The 18,644-nt window shown below is 31.1% G+C and overlaps 2 protein-coding genes across 2 annotated transcripts; one reads left to right on the top strand and one right to left on the bottom strand.

The window, feature by feature from the left end:
- Positions 1-5,662: 5,662 nt before the first annotated feature.
- Positions 5,663-7,611, bottom strand: LOC9301734 (B-cell receptor-associated protein 31). The gene is made up of 2 exons (XM_021012946.1): positions 6,890-7,611; positions 5,663-6,276 (listed from the first exon to the last, which is right to left on the bottom strand). The coding sequence occupies exons 1-2, from the start codon at positions 7,173-7,175 to the stop codon at positions 5,903-5,905; spliced, it is 660 nt and encodes a 219-aa protein (XP_020868605.1). The 5' UTR covers positions 7,176-7,611; the 3' UTR covers positions 5,663-5,902.
- Positions 7,612-10,862: 3,251 nt separating this feature from the next.
- On the top strand, positions 10,863-13,599 carry LOC9301733. Its single transcript, XM_002865613.2, has 4 exons — positions 10,863-11,080; positions 11,652-12,086; positions 12,175-12,357; positions 13,312-13,599. The coding sequence occupies exons 1-4, from the start codon at positions 11,075-11,077 to the stop codon at positions 13,348-13,350; spliced, it is 663 nt and encodes a 220-aa protein (XP_002865659.1). The 5' UTR covers positions 10,863-11,074; the 3' UTR covers positions 13,351-13,599.
- The last annotated feature ends 5,045 nt before the right edge of the window (positions 13,600-18,644 follow it).

Genomic DNA, 18,644 nt, shown 5'->3' with positions numbered 1-18,644 from the left:
ATTACCAAAAGCTGTTATTCTTCATGAGAATTACACATAAATTTCAAATGATAAATTATTTTGATTTTTAAAAAAAAATTATGCCAAAATTTAAATACATTTAGTTGAAATTTGAGTAACTCCAAAAGTTATATCCATTCTACTCGTAGATTAACTACATCATATATCAAAAATTAAAAATGCCAACATTTTGTTTTTTTTAACACCTTAAAAAATGCTAACATTATACACACACATTTAGTATGATTTCTTTTCTTTTTTTTTCTCCAAGTGTAGTGTATTGCTCTTAATGTTTTTCTAAATAATGAGATTTTACATTTTCAACATGACTTTTTAAAATATATAATGTACCTTTTAAACAAAGTTATAATGTTAGAGTTTCCTTAAATCGAAAACCTGATATAAAGTTTCCTTCGTCGTGGTATGATACAATGTTGTGGCTGTAATTGCATACCGATGCTCAAAAAAATCTATATTGTGACTCCACCAGCACGAGTTGTTAAGATAGAGCATGGATTGGAGGTTGTTTTGAAGACTTTCCGACTATCAAATAAGTAAAACAAACTATAAAACTTAGTCGAAAACTAGATAGAACCAAAAGTTGTGGAAAATAACTAGTGACCAACAAGTATGAAGAAAAAAGGTAGTATGAAGTTTGGCTGATGATTTAGTGGGATCGAAAATATGAAATTTGGGGGTTTAATTTATACGAAGATATGACAGGAAAATAATTAAAAAGTGTTAATTACTAAGTCTCCAAGGAAAAGAAATATTCTAAAACTAAAGGGAGGGCCAAGGGATTATTGAGGAATGCTCGAGGTCAATCAAAAGAAAATAATCGATGATCTTTTGGAAAAATGTGGACCCTTTTAGAGAAAGTTGTTTTCATAGGGTACATATAATTTGGGTTAGTATACTGGGTTAATGATACAGTAAAATCTCTATAAATTAGTAATACTAGGTGAGGACCCACGCATACGCGTGGGTTTGATTCATACTTTTAAATTTTTATGTTTATCATTGTTTTTTGTTTTTACGTATAAAACTACATTAGACTATTATACATCTTCGTAATGTAAAGAAAGTTTTTACAAACGTTTCTATTTTAGAGACAAGAATAGGAAGACCAAGTTAAGTTATTTTATAGAGAGCTCAAAAGCAAAAAAAAAGATATTAAGATCCTTCGATACATCCACAAATACACAACCACATTGTTACAGCGTTAATAAAGTTTTGATAAAACACAGTTCAAAAAGTGTAGACCTTTTAGTCGACAGTTTGGACGCCTTTTGATTGACCCTTTCCTAGATTAAAACTTTTCTGATTCATCCATGTATTCTTTCATATCATCAGAAACATTAAGCCCAGTCAAGGTTTGGAATATTCGATTATGAATAATGCTTACATGCTTACATTACATGCATCAAAATATGGACAACAAGCAGAACATATTTTATCAACAATAACCAGCAAGTGAATTAAAATGGAGTAGAAATATATTTTTAAAGAATTATACTTCTGCTTTAGTTCTTAAAGAATTATATTTCTGCTTCCATTTCAAACTAAAACATGTTCTAATAAAAAGACAGACACACAATTTAAAAACCTCTAATTCTTTCTTTCCTATAAGCCAAAATAAAGCAGAATGAAATATTCCCATTTTTATAAATATGTGCCATGTCTAGGGTTTATGAACAATCAACGATATATCTAGATTCTAGATTCCTCATCTTCACTAATCTGCTATGAAGCATCACATAACTGTAACATTTTTAACTAAAAAACAAAAACTATTTACAAGATTAAGTATAATATTGTATTACGTAACTAATCTGCAGCTCTAAAAATGTTCCAATAGTTGATAAGCTTATATATTTATTTTTATTTTATTATAATGATAAAATTAGAGTTTGATTCTTCAACATGCAATAGTTATTTGTTCATGTCTAAGTAGTAAGCAATACTCCTTATCCACCACACCTTTCTTTTTGTGATCTCTTTCATGCTTCGTCTTTGTACTTGTGACTCGGAACAATAGAGGTGAACATTAACATGTGATAGAGAGAAGAATGAGGCGAAGTTCTAGTTTTCTCTAACAAAAGAAGTGCAAATTCATCCGGATGAATTTGGATTTTGGTTTCAGCCTCTAGATTTCTCCATGGGAATCAATTGAGATCAATTGTGAAATTGAGATGTTATTAACACAAAGGTGTAGTGGTTTACGTGTGTTTGAGGCCATGAGAATTTAAAAAGACTTTTGAAACGGCCGAACGAAAAATAACGGAATTAAAGCACCGAGAAGATGAAAAGGATGAGTAATAAAAATAAAAACTGCCACGTGTCCATCTTTGGAGTGCTGACGTGTCCATCATATGGAGAGTGTTCACCTCCTTTTATATATATGATTGGGACTAGCAAATTTTATTAATTTATAGGGGTATTAATTTATCGATAAATTAATAATTATTAATTTATAGAGAGATTTTAATAATTTTGTAATTTTTTAAAATACTTTCTATCTAAAAATAATTTTTTTTATAAGTAATATCTTTTAAAAAATAATTACAAGTAGAGAAGTAATTATTAAGTTTAAAAAAATAACACAAACTTTTTTCGAATAATAGAGTCATATTTTATTAATTTTTTTACATAGAATATTTTAAATATATATCATAGTAATTCAAATATGACATATATAAATTGATAAGTTTGTATAATTATTTATTTATGATATCGATGAGACCATATGTTTATATGGGATTTTCAAGAAAAAATTATTATCTTATTAATTTATTGATTTATGTCATATTTTACACTAGTCCTAACTCGGGACCGGAAGAATTTATTAATTTAGAGAGGTTATTAATTTATAGAGTATTAATTTATAAAGGTTTTACTGTAGATCCATTGGTTAATAAGGTATGAAGCACTTGAGTAGTTTGATGTATTTTTTTGTTTAATTTGAGTGTTTCCAACATATTAATTCAGCGACACACGAAATTGGAGGCAATGTCCTCAAACTCCTTATTTTTAGAAGATCCGCGGACAGTGCCGGTCCGATATATGCGAGTACCCTACGCAAAACTTCAAAAAGTATGCCTTTTTCATATATTACAAAAACCATTAACGAATCATTATCGGATTAGCAGCTTTCTTTTTTAAAACAAATTTGCAAAGAAAAAACAATAAATTCAATAGCAAAACTAACAATTAACTTCAAAAACTAGGATTTTTCACTTGTAAAATAAGCAAATTGACTCACATACACGCATAAGAGGTATCATGTAGCGTCCGTTTTTTTTTTTTATATTCAATCAGCGTTTTAGAGTTTTTTTTACTAAATCAAAAATTTAGTGTTGAAGATAATTAGTTTGTCTTAAAAAGCCCATATCATTTTTTTAAAAAAGGCCCTACAAAATAAATTTATAGCTTTTGCAGCATATCCAAAACTTAACAAATTTTTAGTTTAAAGGGTCCTAAAATTTTGGAACCCCAATCGCTGGCTTCAATTGCTTGGCCTCTGCGCCGGCCCTGTCCGCGGGTTAGTCAACCAATTTATAAGAAAGTATGATCGGCAATACAAAAATATACTAAAATATTATTTAAATTAGAAATAGAATAAGAATATTCAAATAAACAAATATGAATAGGGACTCGTGACTCCTTTGGGTGGAGATCAATTCAACACGGGAAAGATCTTTTATGTCAAGGTTTGAGAGCTCGAATAGGGAATGGCCAAAACATTAAAATCTGGAGTGATAATTGGTTGCCTACTCTTCCACCAAGACCAGCGGCTGGACCTATTTTGGACCCGATGATGACTGTCTCGGACCTGTGGAAGGAAGGGCAAAGGGAATGGGATCCTACCATCTTTGAAGGTGTCTTGAATCCGGAAGATCAAAAACTGGCGAAAAGCCTCTATCTTATGTTGTTCATGGTACAGGACAACATTATCTCTCGGACTACCTTGAAGACAATATGAGAAGCCTTCTCCTCCGGGCTACGATTTCAAGTTTCTCTCAGTCCCAACGTCTGTTACCTTTTTGGATAGTTTGGAGACTATGGCGGTCAAGGAATGATTTTCTGTTTCGCAAGATAACACGAACTCCACAATCTGAAGCAACTAAGGGGACAAATGAAGCGACTGAATGGTTGGACGCCAATATCAACTCCGATGTTGATAGCAACAGTACTTCAGCACGGACTACTCCCAGTGATAAATGCTCCCGATGGTCGCCTCCACCAATTGGTTGGCTGAAGTGTAACTTCGATAGCGGATACAAGCAAGGGCAATCCTTTACAAATACGGGCTGGGTGATAAGGAACAGTGATGGGAAAGTACTTCTTTCGGGATGTGCAAAACTTAGTTCTTCTACCTCTGCATTGCAGGCCGAAGCTTTGGGATTCTTACATGTTCTTCACGTAACTTGGTCTCAAGGAATGTGTCAAATTTGGTTTGAAAGCGATAGTAAAGAATTGACTTCCATCATTAACAAGTGTGAGGACCATTCGCAGATTGGCACTCTACTTCAAGACATTCGATATTGGATGGCAAAGCTCCCACTTGCATCTTTAGATCATGTTAATCGAGAACGAAACAGTGCCGCGGATAAGATGGCTCATCAAGCTATAACTATGAACTCTTTATATAATGTGTACTCTGTTCCTCCTTCTGTTCTAATTCCTTATTTGTATCAACCTTACACAATCTAATAATAAAGCTTCAGGTGTTAAAAAAAAATAAAACAAATATGAATAAAATACTAACAAGGAAAAAATTTCATAATTTTTGTACGTCCGGTTGGTTTTCAGAACCTTTTGTTAAAATGTGAAGTTTTTATTCCATATTAATAAAAAAGAAGTGGCACGTTGCATAGTTGAACTAATTATATTTTATTATTACATCGAACAACATTTAGTACTAACCCTGCTATTTAAAGAACATACTAACAACATGATAATTTACAAAAACCAGATAACAATAAATATTATAATGTTTATATATATATATATATATATATTGTAATGTTTACTATCATATATATATATATATATATATAATTATTTATTGCTTTTACGGTTCATATTTTTCACCAATAAGTAAAATGTGATCATATATATCACTAATTAAGCATATTTATATTTTTTATCTTAAAATTTGCACCCAAAAAAAGCATATAATTTAATGTAGTTATTATATTTCATATATTATTTTGGGAGAATAAAATTTATTAGTCATAAATAAAAACAAAATTTTCAATGAAAATTAATAATAAAATCAATGAATTAAATGATAAAAAAAATCTTTGGAAACTTTGGGAATCTAAAAATATAAAAGTTCTTCAATTAATTTGAAGACAATTTTATATAGCCCTTTCTTAATTTAATATTTTTAACTATTTTCTAATGGCATCTCATGTAATTAAATACATAGTAAGGGTTTATAAATACTGTATGTATAATAAATACTTCTACATCTAACCTGTGCTTGCAATCATATTACAAGCAAACCAAAATGCAAAGAAACAAACAAAATAAATGTTTAAAATAACATTGAAAAAGTTAAGTAAGAAACTTACACTAAGCACAGTTAAATGAATTTCGACAATATGTTCAGGTTTTTCAGGTCAACCCAAGCCTGGAAAAGGCCTTACCAAACGGGTTTAGGTACCAATTTAAATAACCATCGTAGCTCTCTTTCTTTGTCAAACTCAACATGGAGTTTAATATAATTGTCGACACAAAACATTCCAAAGACTTGAGAAGAAACAATAACCAGTTTCAAAAGACATTCAATATCCATATACTAAAAACAAAAATGTTGCAATAATTCCTGCAACTACAATACTCCATAAACTTTCTCTTTTTCACCATGGTTAAATGACACCAGACAAACTTAACCTCAGCTCTTGGTTTTCCCCAAGATTTGGCTTTGGAGATGTTGGTTATCTTCTAGCAATCTATCATACTCTAGAAGCAGCTCTGCAGACTGTTTCTGTAGCGCCGTGACATGGGTTTCAGCGGTTTCGAGTTTCTTCTCTTTCTCTTTCGACTCAGTCTCTGCTTTTTTTAGTCTCTCTAAAATAGATGACAGTTCTTCTTGCAGCTGCTTGATTTCCTTGGATGCTTTATCCTCTTTCTCCTTCAGTCCGGCTCTTTCTTTCTGAAGCTGTTCAAGTTCATCTTTTGATGACCCAACGTTGCTTCTTAAATTGATTAGCTTTCTGAGGTAGTGATGCATTCTGTCAATTATGAAGCCGAGAAAAAGTACGACTCCTGCAAAGATCATTAAGCTTTTTGAGCTCCAAATGTAATTCATTATTTACACGTTATAAAGCTCAACATTTTCATGTGTTACATAGCTAATAGCTAGATCATATGTGAATGCATTTTTGGCCATCTGTTCTTAATTGATATCAACAAATCAAGAATCAATATAAGAAGTATTTTGTTACTGTTAATAAGGATTCAGGTTCCAAACTTATCAACTACCAAGTCAACTTCTCAAATCTGGTGAATACTAGCAGAACAGAACCTTGGATACAACTATAGATAATATGTGTGATACGAAAACACCGGCATTGTGGTTCTATACATGGACACCGTTATCCACTCAATTGGTATACAAACTCAACTTAAGCTTGCGAATCTGTATTATTCAGATCATCCCTCTAGCAAAAACAAAGCCTATACGAATTTAGCAAAAGCTGAATCAGCCTTAAAAGCCACGGACCAAGAGGAACAGCTAGACTTATCAGCACAAAATCAAGCCAAGATTTCAACTTTTGTTCAGAAGCCAACAGCTAAGACCTATCAAGACAACAATCAATCAACAAAGCCCTATAGTACAATTTTTATCACAACAAGAAAAAAAAAGAGAGAAACTGACCCAATAAAGAAGCTTCAAGCAAGTGTGTTCTCCAAAGAACCTGATCCATAGGAGACATTGTCCCAAGCTTTGCACCTTTGTTCTGGATCTTGACAATGCTCATGAGATTAGAGAAGAGAATAACAGACATAGTTCCCGCAATGGTTTTCACAGTGGCAGGACCTTTACCCATCTTCATCTGGTCAAGGCTTTTAATCACAAGCTCTCTCAAAGGACCAATCTTTATCAACAGTAAGAATGCAATCGCACCTTCCACAAATAGAACTAGAAACAGTAACTGAATCATGTCTGAATTTTCCCCTAAAGTTTGTTCCTTTACCACAATTCACCAATAAGGTAAACTCTAAACCCTAATTTCTCACTCTTGTCTTCAAGTTTTGCTACTTGGGTATGAGATTAAAACCAAAACCCAGATCGGAGAACGAAGAGAAAGCAAGCAACGAGTTTATCTAAAACCCATTTGCTTTTTCAAGAAATTGGTCACTCAGTTCTTGATACCACCAAGAAATCATAAAATGGAGAGGACTAAAAGAAGAATTGAAGTCAAGAAATCGAAGAAGGTTTTAGTAGGAGAGATGAAACACTGAATAGTGAAGAAGAAGGATCTGAGAAAAGTTCAGTAGAAAGCATAAAGGTATAAATGTTGTTTAGTACTACTAATCTAGAGAGAGAGAGAGAGATCAATGGTTGTGATTAATGGTGTACTAATTATGTAAACTTAAGATTTAAGAGTGAACTCTATACCAGGCCGATCCGGAGGGCAAGCAAGTGAAGCCACCGCTTAGGGTCTCACATTGTTAAACACTTTTTTTGGGAGAATTTTTTTTTTTTTTACATTAACAAAAAGGCCCAAATTGTTAATTATGCGTAGGGCATTAAAAAAAATTTAGAAACTTCCGGTCCTGCTCTATACTATAAAGTCTAAACTAGTCATGCCTTTGTAAAAGCAACAATAAATTTGTCCTTTTGCTTTACTTTTAAGAGAGATGACGAGGCAATGGTAAAGTTGCCTCTGTTTTTGTCTTGGAGAAATGAATACATAAATTTGTTTCGAAAAGGAAAATGTCAACAAATTTTAAACCATCGAATGAATATTATTTACTTTAGTTGTGAAATTAACTTTTGTTTTTGTTAAAATATCAATTTTATTAATAAAAATAGAGATATTAATTTTAAATTTTTAATCGATTTCGTTTGTTCATGCGTTATGATCCACCTTTGTCTCATCTTTTTCACTCAATCTTCGTCTTTTGATTTTTGAAGCTTTTTCAGCTAAATTTTCTAATACCCCTTTCTCGATCCACTTGTATCTATACTTGTTTTTGTTAGATCCATTTTTAGACTTCCATTATTTCTCGTAGATCTCCACTTATTGAGATACGGTGATTGTAATATATTTATTGTAGCGTGCATAAAAGTATACAAATGTTAATAACGTTCTATGTTTATGTTTACATATATACAAATGTTAATAACGCTCTATATACGTGTTTACATGTATACAAATTTTAATAACGCTCCATATACATGTTTACATTTATACAAATGTTAATAAAGCTCTCTCTATATAAAATTTCAAATTCCAGGGAACTCAAATTAAAGGTACCTGCATTTAATGATCATCACCTCGTTTTGATTGTAGCCGGATAAGTATCAGTTCAGCTGCTTGGCATTTATGATATGTCAGAATGTTCTTTTAGTTCGTCATAAGGCCATATTCGTATCGCCCACGCGAACGTGTTTCACGACCTTTGGTTATTTTGTAATATGTTCGTAAACTAGACCCATTTTCAGTAATTATTCCTTCGTCAGCGACAGCCAACCATAATGTCGAATCCTTAATTTATGTTCCCTCATAAAATTAAAGGTTATTTACTCTTAAATCTTAAGTTTAATTTGTAGCTTAATATGAATTCTTCATAGATGACTGCGTATCTAATCTCTCTATGGAAGATGACCCTCTTGATGGTTAAACAATTAATCCATACCTAAAATAACTTCGGCAAAAAAAATAAAAATAAATAAATAAATAAATAAATAACTTCGGCATACTTCATATCTTGAAGATACAATCAAACCGGCATCGGACCTTTTATTTTGGACAATAACATCGAAAAGACAAGTGGTAGTTCGAATTACCACCGTGGTTTGAGATCCTATCAAGGTAAGTCATCTTCACGTTTTAAGAGTTTCATGATGCTCTTAAAGGATCTGGTACATTTGTAGTTTTGTACTAGTACTTTTAAAATATCTCATAATGTACTCACGTGTGAGTTGTAGGAATTTGAAATTAAATCCATTCTTTTCAGACGTGCCAAAAGTATGATCAAACTAGCTGCTTCTTGTCATGAAGATAAAAAGTATCATCATGAAACTTCTTGTCATGAAGAAAAAAAAAAAAAAAGTATATAGTTGAAAGGGTTTTTTTACATGCTCTAAATTAGGAAAAAAGATATTCAGCTACACGAAGTATAACGGAATACATGGCTACACATGCCAAGTTTAGAAATGTACAACCAACTACACGAACTAAATGTATTGCATGCCCACATATACCAACTATATGACGACATGTAGTCAACATCACGAACATCTTATTCCGGTACACCAATCGTTGAAATCCGGCGTTGACCATCGTTGACCGGCATTGACCAACAAAAATATGCAAAAAAATTATTTTTATTTATTTTAATATTAAAAACAAAACTAATACATATTAAATTCAAAATAAAGATATTTTGTATATATATTTAATATATTGATTATTATAATTAGTTAGTTTTTTCAATTTAAAAACTAAAATAAAAGTGAAATAAAAATAATTAAGCGAATTACTTATTTGTACATTGTCAATAAAAAACATTAACTTCTTATTTTACAAATGCTTTTGCTAAAATCAACATCGTTAGATTTTCTATTTTCTATATATTAAAAAAAAACATTGCGAATTTTTTTGTTGTTTACGCGTTATTACGAGAATTTGTTTTAATAATTTTAATTACAAAAATTTAACAATATATTAAATTTAGACTAAAGAATATATAAAATTTTCTATATATCTTTTTTATGTATTATGATTTTGATTTTAGCAAAAAAATTTATATATTTTTACCATGCAAAATTTAGACTAAAGAGTCATATACTCAATTTTTTGTAATAGAATTTTATTTATTTCGCTTTTAGTTTAGTTTTGAAATTGAAAAAATTAACTAATTATTATTATCATACAAAATATATATATTTTAAAAATATAGAATGTGTTTTTTTATTATTATTATACAACACCATAACCGATTCTATAGAGTAATTCTTTTTAAAAACATTTAAAATAAATAAAAATATATATTTTTGAATATTTTTGTTGGTCAATACCGGTCAACGATGGTCAATGCCGAATTTTGATGATTAGTGTACCGAAATAAAATGTTCGTGATGTTGACTACATATCGTCATATAGTTGGTATATGTGGGCATGCAATACATTTAATTCGTATAGTTGGTTGTACATTTTTAAACTTGGCATGTGTAGCCATGTTTTCTGTTATACTTCGTGTAGCTGACTATCTTTTTTCCTCTAAATTATGTACAAACGATGCTAATGATCGTCCTTGTTCTCCCATGTTTATAGAGTAGTTTATTGGCTACTGGCTAGCTATCATACAAGAAAAAAAGAAGTAAAAAACAATTAAGTGTTTCATACAAACTATTGATCTAACCGAACCGTGTTCTTTCTGATATACTAGCATAGAGCAAATAAAATCTAGATTTATTTTGAGAAGTAGAGACTTTTGGTTTGGGATCTATAAAGACAACCTTTCTCTTTTCTTTTTTTTTTGGTCAGGAGTCTCAAAAACATTTGAACCAATTAACTATAATTTTTATGTGATTGGATAATACCTAGTATGCAATTATTTTATTTTTATATATAAAACAAGCATGAAGCGCGTCGTTAGTTGGAAGTATTCGTTAATCATTAAGGTAGAAAGAAGACTAACCAGAACCGTAGAAGGAGTCGTCGTCGGTTTACGCAATCACAAAGAAAGACAAGTCAACGACAATGAATTGTCAACGCCTTCGTGTTTACACGTCTCTTACCTCTCTATCTCTATCTCTCAATAATCTCTCTTTCTTTCATACCCATTATTGAAGCAATTCTTCATTTCTGGCTGCTGGAGATTCAGAAATATGGCCGTAAGTCTTTTTTTTTTTTTTTTGTTGGTTTTAGTCTTCATTTATGATAATTTTCGATTTGTTCTACAAGTGTTTGTCTTTATTCTACCCTCTATCTCTGAGTTTTACTTCGTGAGAATGGAGGGTAATTCTCAAATATGTTTGTATAGTTCTTACCTACATATGGATCCTATAACATGTTTAGAACTTGTAATTTTTCTAGAATTTATACGATATCATGAGATTTTCTTTTGTTTGACTCTCTATATTGACATTTATGCGTATGAATACACATTAATTGGTCTTCTTCTTAACATCAATATAATTCAATACGTAATGAAATTATGATTAGCTTCTACAGATCGACGATGTTTCTGTTTCTTGCACGTTAAGATTCAGCTCTAAACATTGTAGCAAATATAAAATTTCGACTCTAAATATCTACACCAACTCTTTATATGGTCTATAACCACAATATTTATGTTCATTAATATGAGATTTCTAATTTTGTAAGAATATTTATGTCTCTTACTTACAATTTCAATGAAAGTCTATGTTTCTCAAAATCTTTTTTTCTTTCTTGTGGTTATAGAATCGTCCACACGTGCCCAAATTCGGAGACTGGACCGAAGATGCTCCTGCATTCACGGTCGTGTTCGAAAAAGTGAGCAAAAGCAAGAAAAATATGAACGTGTCCAACCCGAATGAATATCCAGAAATGAATCCAAATGCTGCACAAAATCGAAATATGTCTAGGCATGACCAACAACCACCAAACCATAATGTTAGACCAAGACATGGAAGATTCAATAGCAGAGAAGAAACTGAATTCAGACCGTCTCCTGCACACAATGAAAGAAACAAAAGAGTTAGATCAGTTCCTCCCACACCAGAAACATACAACAATCAATCATATGGTGGAGGAGGCAGATCAATGGGAAATCCGTCGGAAACAAATAGACGGCAATCACGTGATCATGACCCGGTGCGGCCCATACGCAATCTTAGAGGTCAAAGTAGTGAAAGGGTATGTATACTCTTACCATTTTCTAATACAAAATGTGTGTCACAATTCATAAATATATCACTAAATAAGTGTATTTGTTCTCAATTAGGTGGCGACTATTCCGCCATTTCCTGGAACTGGTTCGAACATGGAGAATCAGAGTTACACACTCATCTTTGACAAAGTGAAAGAAGATAGGAACCATGCGAGATCTTCTAATGGAACCGATCATAGCACCCCGACTCGACCCATTATCAACCAACATCATCAACCTTTACCTTCTAGTCCCAAGGTATATATATTCTTTTATTTATTTATATATTTCCATAATAATATTTGAACAAATTATTTAGAAAGTATAGCCACACATCAAAAGAATAGATCATACATAAGGCTATCCGCCATTACTCTATTTCCATGACAAGAGACAATATAATAAAGGGAATATGCACAAAATAGCCAAATTTTTGAGGATCATTAACAAAATAGCCATATGCTACAGTAACTTGTCTGTATTATGTCGGAAAGCACATGTAATTATGTATATGTCCTTTATAACATGTTTTTTTTTCGAATTACATGTGATAGAATAATATATCTCTTTTTATCATATTATTTTCTCGTATTACACGTTATTTATAAAAAGCACATGGTATTTCTTGAAAAAAACACTCTATTCAGTTTAATATCTCTCTCTATCATGTTATTTTGTAGTAATACGAGTTTTTTAATTATGATCACATGTGATTTCTTTAAAAAAAGATTCTTATTTTCTAGTAATACACGGTTTTTATTAAGATCACATGTTATTTTTTTTTAAAAAGATTCCATTCAAGTTTAATTTTTCCATGACAATGTTTTAAAAAAAAAAACTACGTAACAATGTTTTTTCTTAAAAATTCAATACGTTTTTTGAAATAGCATGTCTTTTAGTTAAATATAACATGTGAAATTTAGATCTTACGTGCTATTTTTAAAAATCTCACGAAACAATTTCGCCTACTGTTGATCTCAAAACAAACGAAGGATGGTTTTGTTATTTCACATATTCTGACAACGTGGGTCCATGGCTATTTTATGACAAAAACCTTTCTCTCTGCTGGTTTCCTAATTTATGTGTTTTATTTGGCTATTCCCTAATATTACCCTATAATAAATTTGATAAATGCATTGAAAAAAAGAAATCATATTTTGGTTATCTATCATATTTAAGTTGTCAACGTCAATTGTAAATTGTTATGTGTAGGGTTGCTGTTTTCCTCCATGGAACCGAAAGGGAAGCTAATGAAGATGATCATTTTCCTTTCTTTCATAAATCCTCTCTTTTTTTTTTTTTTTTTTTCCTTATGCTTGTTTTCTTTTAATTTCTTTATGTTATTCTTATGGGGATGTAGGGAGTAGTTTTGGCTAAAACAATCTGCAACTTCTGTTACTCTATTTGTGTTTTATTTTTGGGTTCTCAATTTGACTCTGAGAGCTTCTTGATATATTATACTTTTTCGGTTTCACAAAAAGTGTCGTTTTAGAGTTATTATTCTGTTTCAAAAAGAATGTTATTTTACATTTTTAATGCCACTTTTGTAATTAATTTCCAGATTTTGCCCTTTATCCAAAGTTAATCAACTTTTGTATTTAGGGGGGTGTATTCAATAAAGGATTTGAAATGATTTGTATTAGAAAGATAAATCCTATGTTATTCAAACATGAATTTTAAAAATCTTTTTAAAATCAAGTGTTATTGGATTAGTGATTTTAAAATCTACAATCAAATCCACTGTTATTGGAAACATTTAAAGTTGTGGATTTGAAATGACTTGAGTGATTTTTGGTGGGATTTCAGAGAACATCTTAGTTAAAAATTCAAATATCCAAATCTCATGGTTTTAGGTGGGATTTGGGAGAGTTTTGATATCAAATTCCCTAATTCATCAAAATTCACCAAAATCATCTCAAAACTCATTAAAACTCAAATCACTCCAAATTCTTTCTTCAATACACCCCCCTTAAGTTATTATGATATAATTAAGGGAAAGTTAGTAGATTAACCCAAACAATGACTTTAATTATTAGAGTGTCTCAAAACATTTGGGGGTTAGATAGGTTATTTTCATGACGATAATATATTTTCTCTCTTTGTTAGGAAAAAGAGTCAAAATTACCCTTATATTTATTTTAAAAACGTGGGGGAAAATAATTCGGGAAATTTTTTGTTCAAAAAAGTCTGCTGGATTAGTTGTGACAGGTTTATTTTCCATGAAAGACTTATTTGTCTACGACAGATTTTCTGTGGCATATCTTTTTCCCACAGATTTATTTTAACAGGTTACGACATATATTTAATTTGTTGTAGATTTTTACCCCAAGACAGACTTATTGTTTGATGACACCACATACTTTCGTCACTTTGACAGATTTATTAAAATCTGTGACAGATTTATGTTTTTAGTGGCCTCAGATTTTTATTTTCATAAAAATATCTGCCATCAAGTGACATATTATTTTTTAGAAAAATAATTACTAGTGTGACTTAATAGTGATAACAAATTTCTTTTATGTTATGACAGTTTTTATTTTTAAACAAAAAAACTGTTGAGTGATAGCAGATTTGTCATACAAAAAAAAAATTGCTAGATTGACATACAATCGCAAATAAAATATTTTATTTGATAACATATTTTATTTACATTATGACAGATTTGAGATAAGTTATAAAAAAACTGTCACATGTTATCAGTCTTAGTGATGAAAAAAAAATATTCCTGGAATGACTTCATATACTGATAACAGATGTATTAAGCAATGACAGATTTAAATTTTTATTCCTATTATGACAGATTTTTTTCTTCTTATATGGTGACAGACTTTTCATGACAGATTACATATTTTAAGTACAACAGACTTTTTGTTTCTAATTTCCAATACTGAAAACTAATAAATGAAGAGACAACCTAAATTACCATATTTTACATTATGGGTTTTTCTGGTTTTTTTTTGGTTTTTTGTTTATTTTTTTTAAAGACTAATAGAATTAAAATGGGGTTTTGGTCATTTTACACAAAATTTGTGGTAGTCTAGTAAACTACAAAATTAGAGTGTTAATCTAGTTATTAATCTTTAGATTTGGGTCAATCTGGGTAAATTTCAATATAATTAACGGTATGTTAAATAAAGATATTATGTTTGTATATTTAAGTCATTTTTTATATGTGTGAAATATTTCAAAATAACACTCTTTATAAACACATGGATCATAACTACAAGAAAACCAGCTTTTTGTGACTCCCAAAAATGTCTTAAATTGGTCACAAAGTCACCGTTAGAGACTACTTACCGACTACGGCAAAACGTCACAAATATTTGGTAGGAAATTTTCTTAGTAACAAAACCGTCGCTAATTTGCCACCGCATTGTAACAGCTATATATAGTCGTATATGTAAGAAAATAATTATATCTTACTCATGTATGTGGTGTTATAGTTAATTGGTTTATAATAGAATTGTTATATTTTCAATTAACATTTGGTAACCAATATAATTGGTTATTAAGGAGTTAATTCCCTAATGAATGTAGAAGACAATAAGAGGAGGACAAGTGCTAAGCTACATGTCATTAAGAGGACAAGTGTTAAGCAACATGTCATGCTTTGGTTAATAACTTGGAGAGAAAGCTATGGCTAGCTTTGGGACCAAGATAAAGAACCAGTGCTAGACACATGTCCTCACACATGTCACCAAGGCCTTGATCTCTACTTTGATGGATAGTTAAGATTAAATTAAAAGGCAAAACCCTAATGAGGAATAAGGTCCTCTCCCCACCTATAAATAGATGCTTGCTCCATAACAAATCATCATGAACAAAAACAACACTTAAAGAGAAAGACTTATAGGCAAGGGGAGAGAAACTTTATCTCCTACCTAAAGATTAAGAGTTTTGTTTTCAAGTCTACAAACTATTGATCAAGGAAGGTTTACTTTCAAGGAACCATCCAAGTAAGCATCATTTCTACAATGAGTGGAGGTATTTCTTGAACCCTCTTTATGATTCTATTATGTGATTAATTTAAATGTTTAAGATCTTGGGGTTCAAGTTAAAAGTATGTATAACATGTGGCAGCAGAGCTTATGGTTATGAACATCTAATTATCCATTAAGAATAATAGAATTATGGTTTAAATAACCGAAAATTAAAGACGCATATTATGGTGTTTGTAGTCTTGAATCTTTGTCTAATTTTCATGTATGAGTTAGAAAATTTCAAAGATAAAAGTTATTCTCATAATCCGCATAATAGAAATTTGTGAGAATTTTCTAAATGATAAAAGACTGGTTTTTTCTAAAAGTACAAAATTAAGATTGATATAACCATAATAGGTTTTATCATATAATGATTTTCACATGAAAACCAAATATTTTAAAGATAATTTTGATATGTTTATGTATTAACTAGCTACCCACATGTAGGCTATTGACATAAAACATGATCAATAATTTATAAGAATGTTTGTATATAAGTTAGTTAAGTATATCCACATATAGCTTAATTAATGTGATACATCATTCGAGAAAAGTTTCCGAAAGCTATAACCTTAAGATTGATTATAGTGATTACCCATATGAGCATTATAATCTATAGTCATATGCATTCAATAATTTTATGTGTTGTTTAACTTTGAAGTTTAATTTAAAGCTTGTTATATCTCTAAATTATAGCATTAATTACTGATGGCTTGTCATCCATGGTCTCAAATGTTCCGATTTTTAGTGAAACCAACTTCTCATAATGGAAAGAGAAAATTGAGTTCACATTAGGAGTACTGGACTTGGATTTGGTATTCCATGAAGAGGAACCAATTACAGAGAACAGTATTGAGGAAGAATATGATTTCCATAAAGCTTGGGAGAAATTCAATAGATTGAGCATTATGCTCTTAAGGATGACAATTGCCAACAACATAAAAACTTCTCTTCCAGATGCAGATAAAGCTAAGGCTTATCTTGCAGCTATAGAAAAACGGTTTAAGACTGCGGACAAATCCCTTGAAGGGAAACTTATGGCAGATCTTACAACCATAAAGTATGATGGGACAAAGTCTATGCGTGATCATTGCATTGAAATGACCAACCTTGCGTCAAAGCTAAAGAATTTGGGAATGAGTGTGGACGATTCATTTCTCGTCCAGTTTATCCTAAATTCACTACCTCCTCAGTATGGACCATTTCATGTCAATTATAATGTAATTGATGAAAAATAGACATCTAATGAATTGGCTAATAAACTAGTCCAAGAGGAGGCTAGGCTAGGTCGTGAAGGTATTAAAGTTGTCCATTATGTCCAAGGAGCCGGACCTAAAGTTGGGAAAATGCATCAAAAGAGCCATCAAAGAGCACCACCCAAAATGAATGATTTCGATCAGGCTAATCCGAAGAAAAAGGCAAAGAAAGATTATAGATGTACCTTTTGTAAAAAGGTTGGACACTTTCAGAAAGATTGTACTAAAAGAAGAGAATGGTTCGAAAAGAAAGGTAATCCTATGGGTTCCGTAAGCTTTTTCGAATCTAATCATACTCATGTCTCTACTAAAGCTTGGTGGATTGATAGTTGTGCTAATATACATGTAACGAATTCCGTACAGGGATTCCTTACGATCCAGACTATAAATTCAAGTGAAAACTACTTATTGATGAGAAATCGAGACAAGGCGCCAGTGGAAGCTATTGGCACCTATCGTCTCATTTAGATGGTGAATTTTGTCTAGATTTATATCACACTCTTTATGTTACATCTATTTCCCGTAATTTAGGTTCTGTAAGCAAACTTGATTTGGCTGGTTTTAAATCTACCCAAGGAGATGGTTGTTTTAATATATTTCTGAACTCCGTGTTGGTTCTGGAATATTAGTTGATGGTCTTTATATGTTAAAACTGGCTGATCAACCCTTGTGAAGCACATCTCTCCTTGAATACTGAAAGTAGACTTAAAAGAAAAACATGTACTAATGTATCATATTTCTTGTGGCATAAAAGGTTAGGACATATTTCCTATGAAATAATTAAAAGATTGGTAAAAGATGGAGTCATTCCGAATCTTGATTTTACTACTATTAAAAAGTGTATAGATTGCATTAAGGGTAAGCAATCTAAACGCACTAAGAAAAGAGACACAAGAAGTACACAACTTCTTGAAATTATACATACAGATATTTGTGGACCTTTTGACGTTCCAATTTTTGGAGGTGAAAAGTATTTCATTATATTTATCGATGATTATTCACGTTATTGTTATCTCTATCTATTGCATGAAAAATCTCAGTCTGTTGATGCTGTAGAGGCATTCATTACTGAAGTTGAGAGGCAATTAGATAGAAAGGTGAAAATCATAAGGTCAGATAGAGGTGGTGAATTTTATGGCAGATATGATGAAACAGGACAACATCCTGGACCATTTGCCAAACTTCTCCAGAAATTAGGAATCGTTGCGCAGTACACAATGCCTGGTTCTCCATGGTAGAATGGTGTAGCTAAAAGGGGAAATCGTACTTATATGGAAATGGTTAGATCCATGATAAGTCATGCTAACCT

The sequence above is a fragment of the Arabidopsis lyrata genome (genome assembly GCF_000004255.2).
Source record: "Arabidopsis lyrata subsp. lyrata unplaced genomic scaffold ARALYscaffold_8, whole genome shotgun sequence".
Classification (NCBI taxonomy): Eukaryota; Viridiplantae; Streptophyta; class Magnoliopsida; order Brassicales; family Brassicaceae; genus Arabidopsis; species Arabidopsis lyrata.
Note: the sequence above shows the minus strand (reverse complement) of the source record. Positions and strands in the feature narration are given on the sequence as shown.

Excerpts from the sequence above, each read along its gene's own strand:
- LOC9301734 (XM_021012946.1), bottom strand. The coding sequence starts at position 7,175 with ATGATTCAGTTACTGTTTCTAGTTCTATTTGTGGAAGGTGCGATTGCA. Across the intron at positions 6,277-6,889 it reads GCTTGAAGCTTCTTTATTGG|GAGTCGTACTTTTTCTCGGC; the intron begins GTCAGTTTCTCT and ends TGATCTTTGCAG.
- LOC9301733 (XM_002865613.2), top strand. Across the intron at positions 12,087-12,174 it reads GAGGTCAAAGTAGTGAAAGG|GTGGCGACTATTCCGCCATT; the intron begins GTATGTATACTC and ends GTTCTCAATTAG. Across the intron at positions 12,358-13,311 it reads CTTTACCTTCTAGTCCCAAG|GGTTGCTGTTTTCCTCCATG; the intron begins GTATATATATTC and ends TGTTATGTGTAG.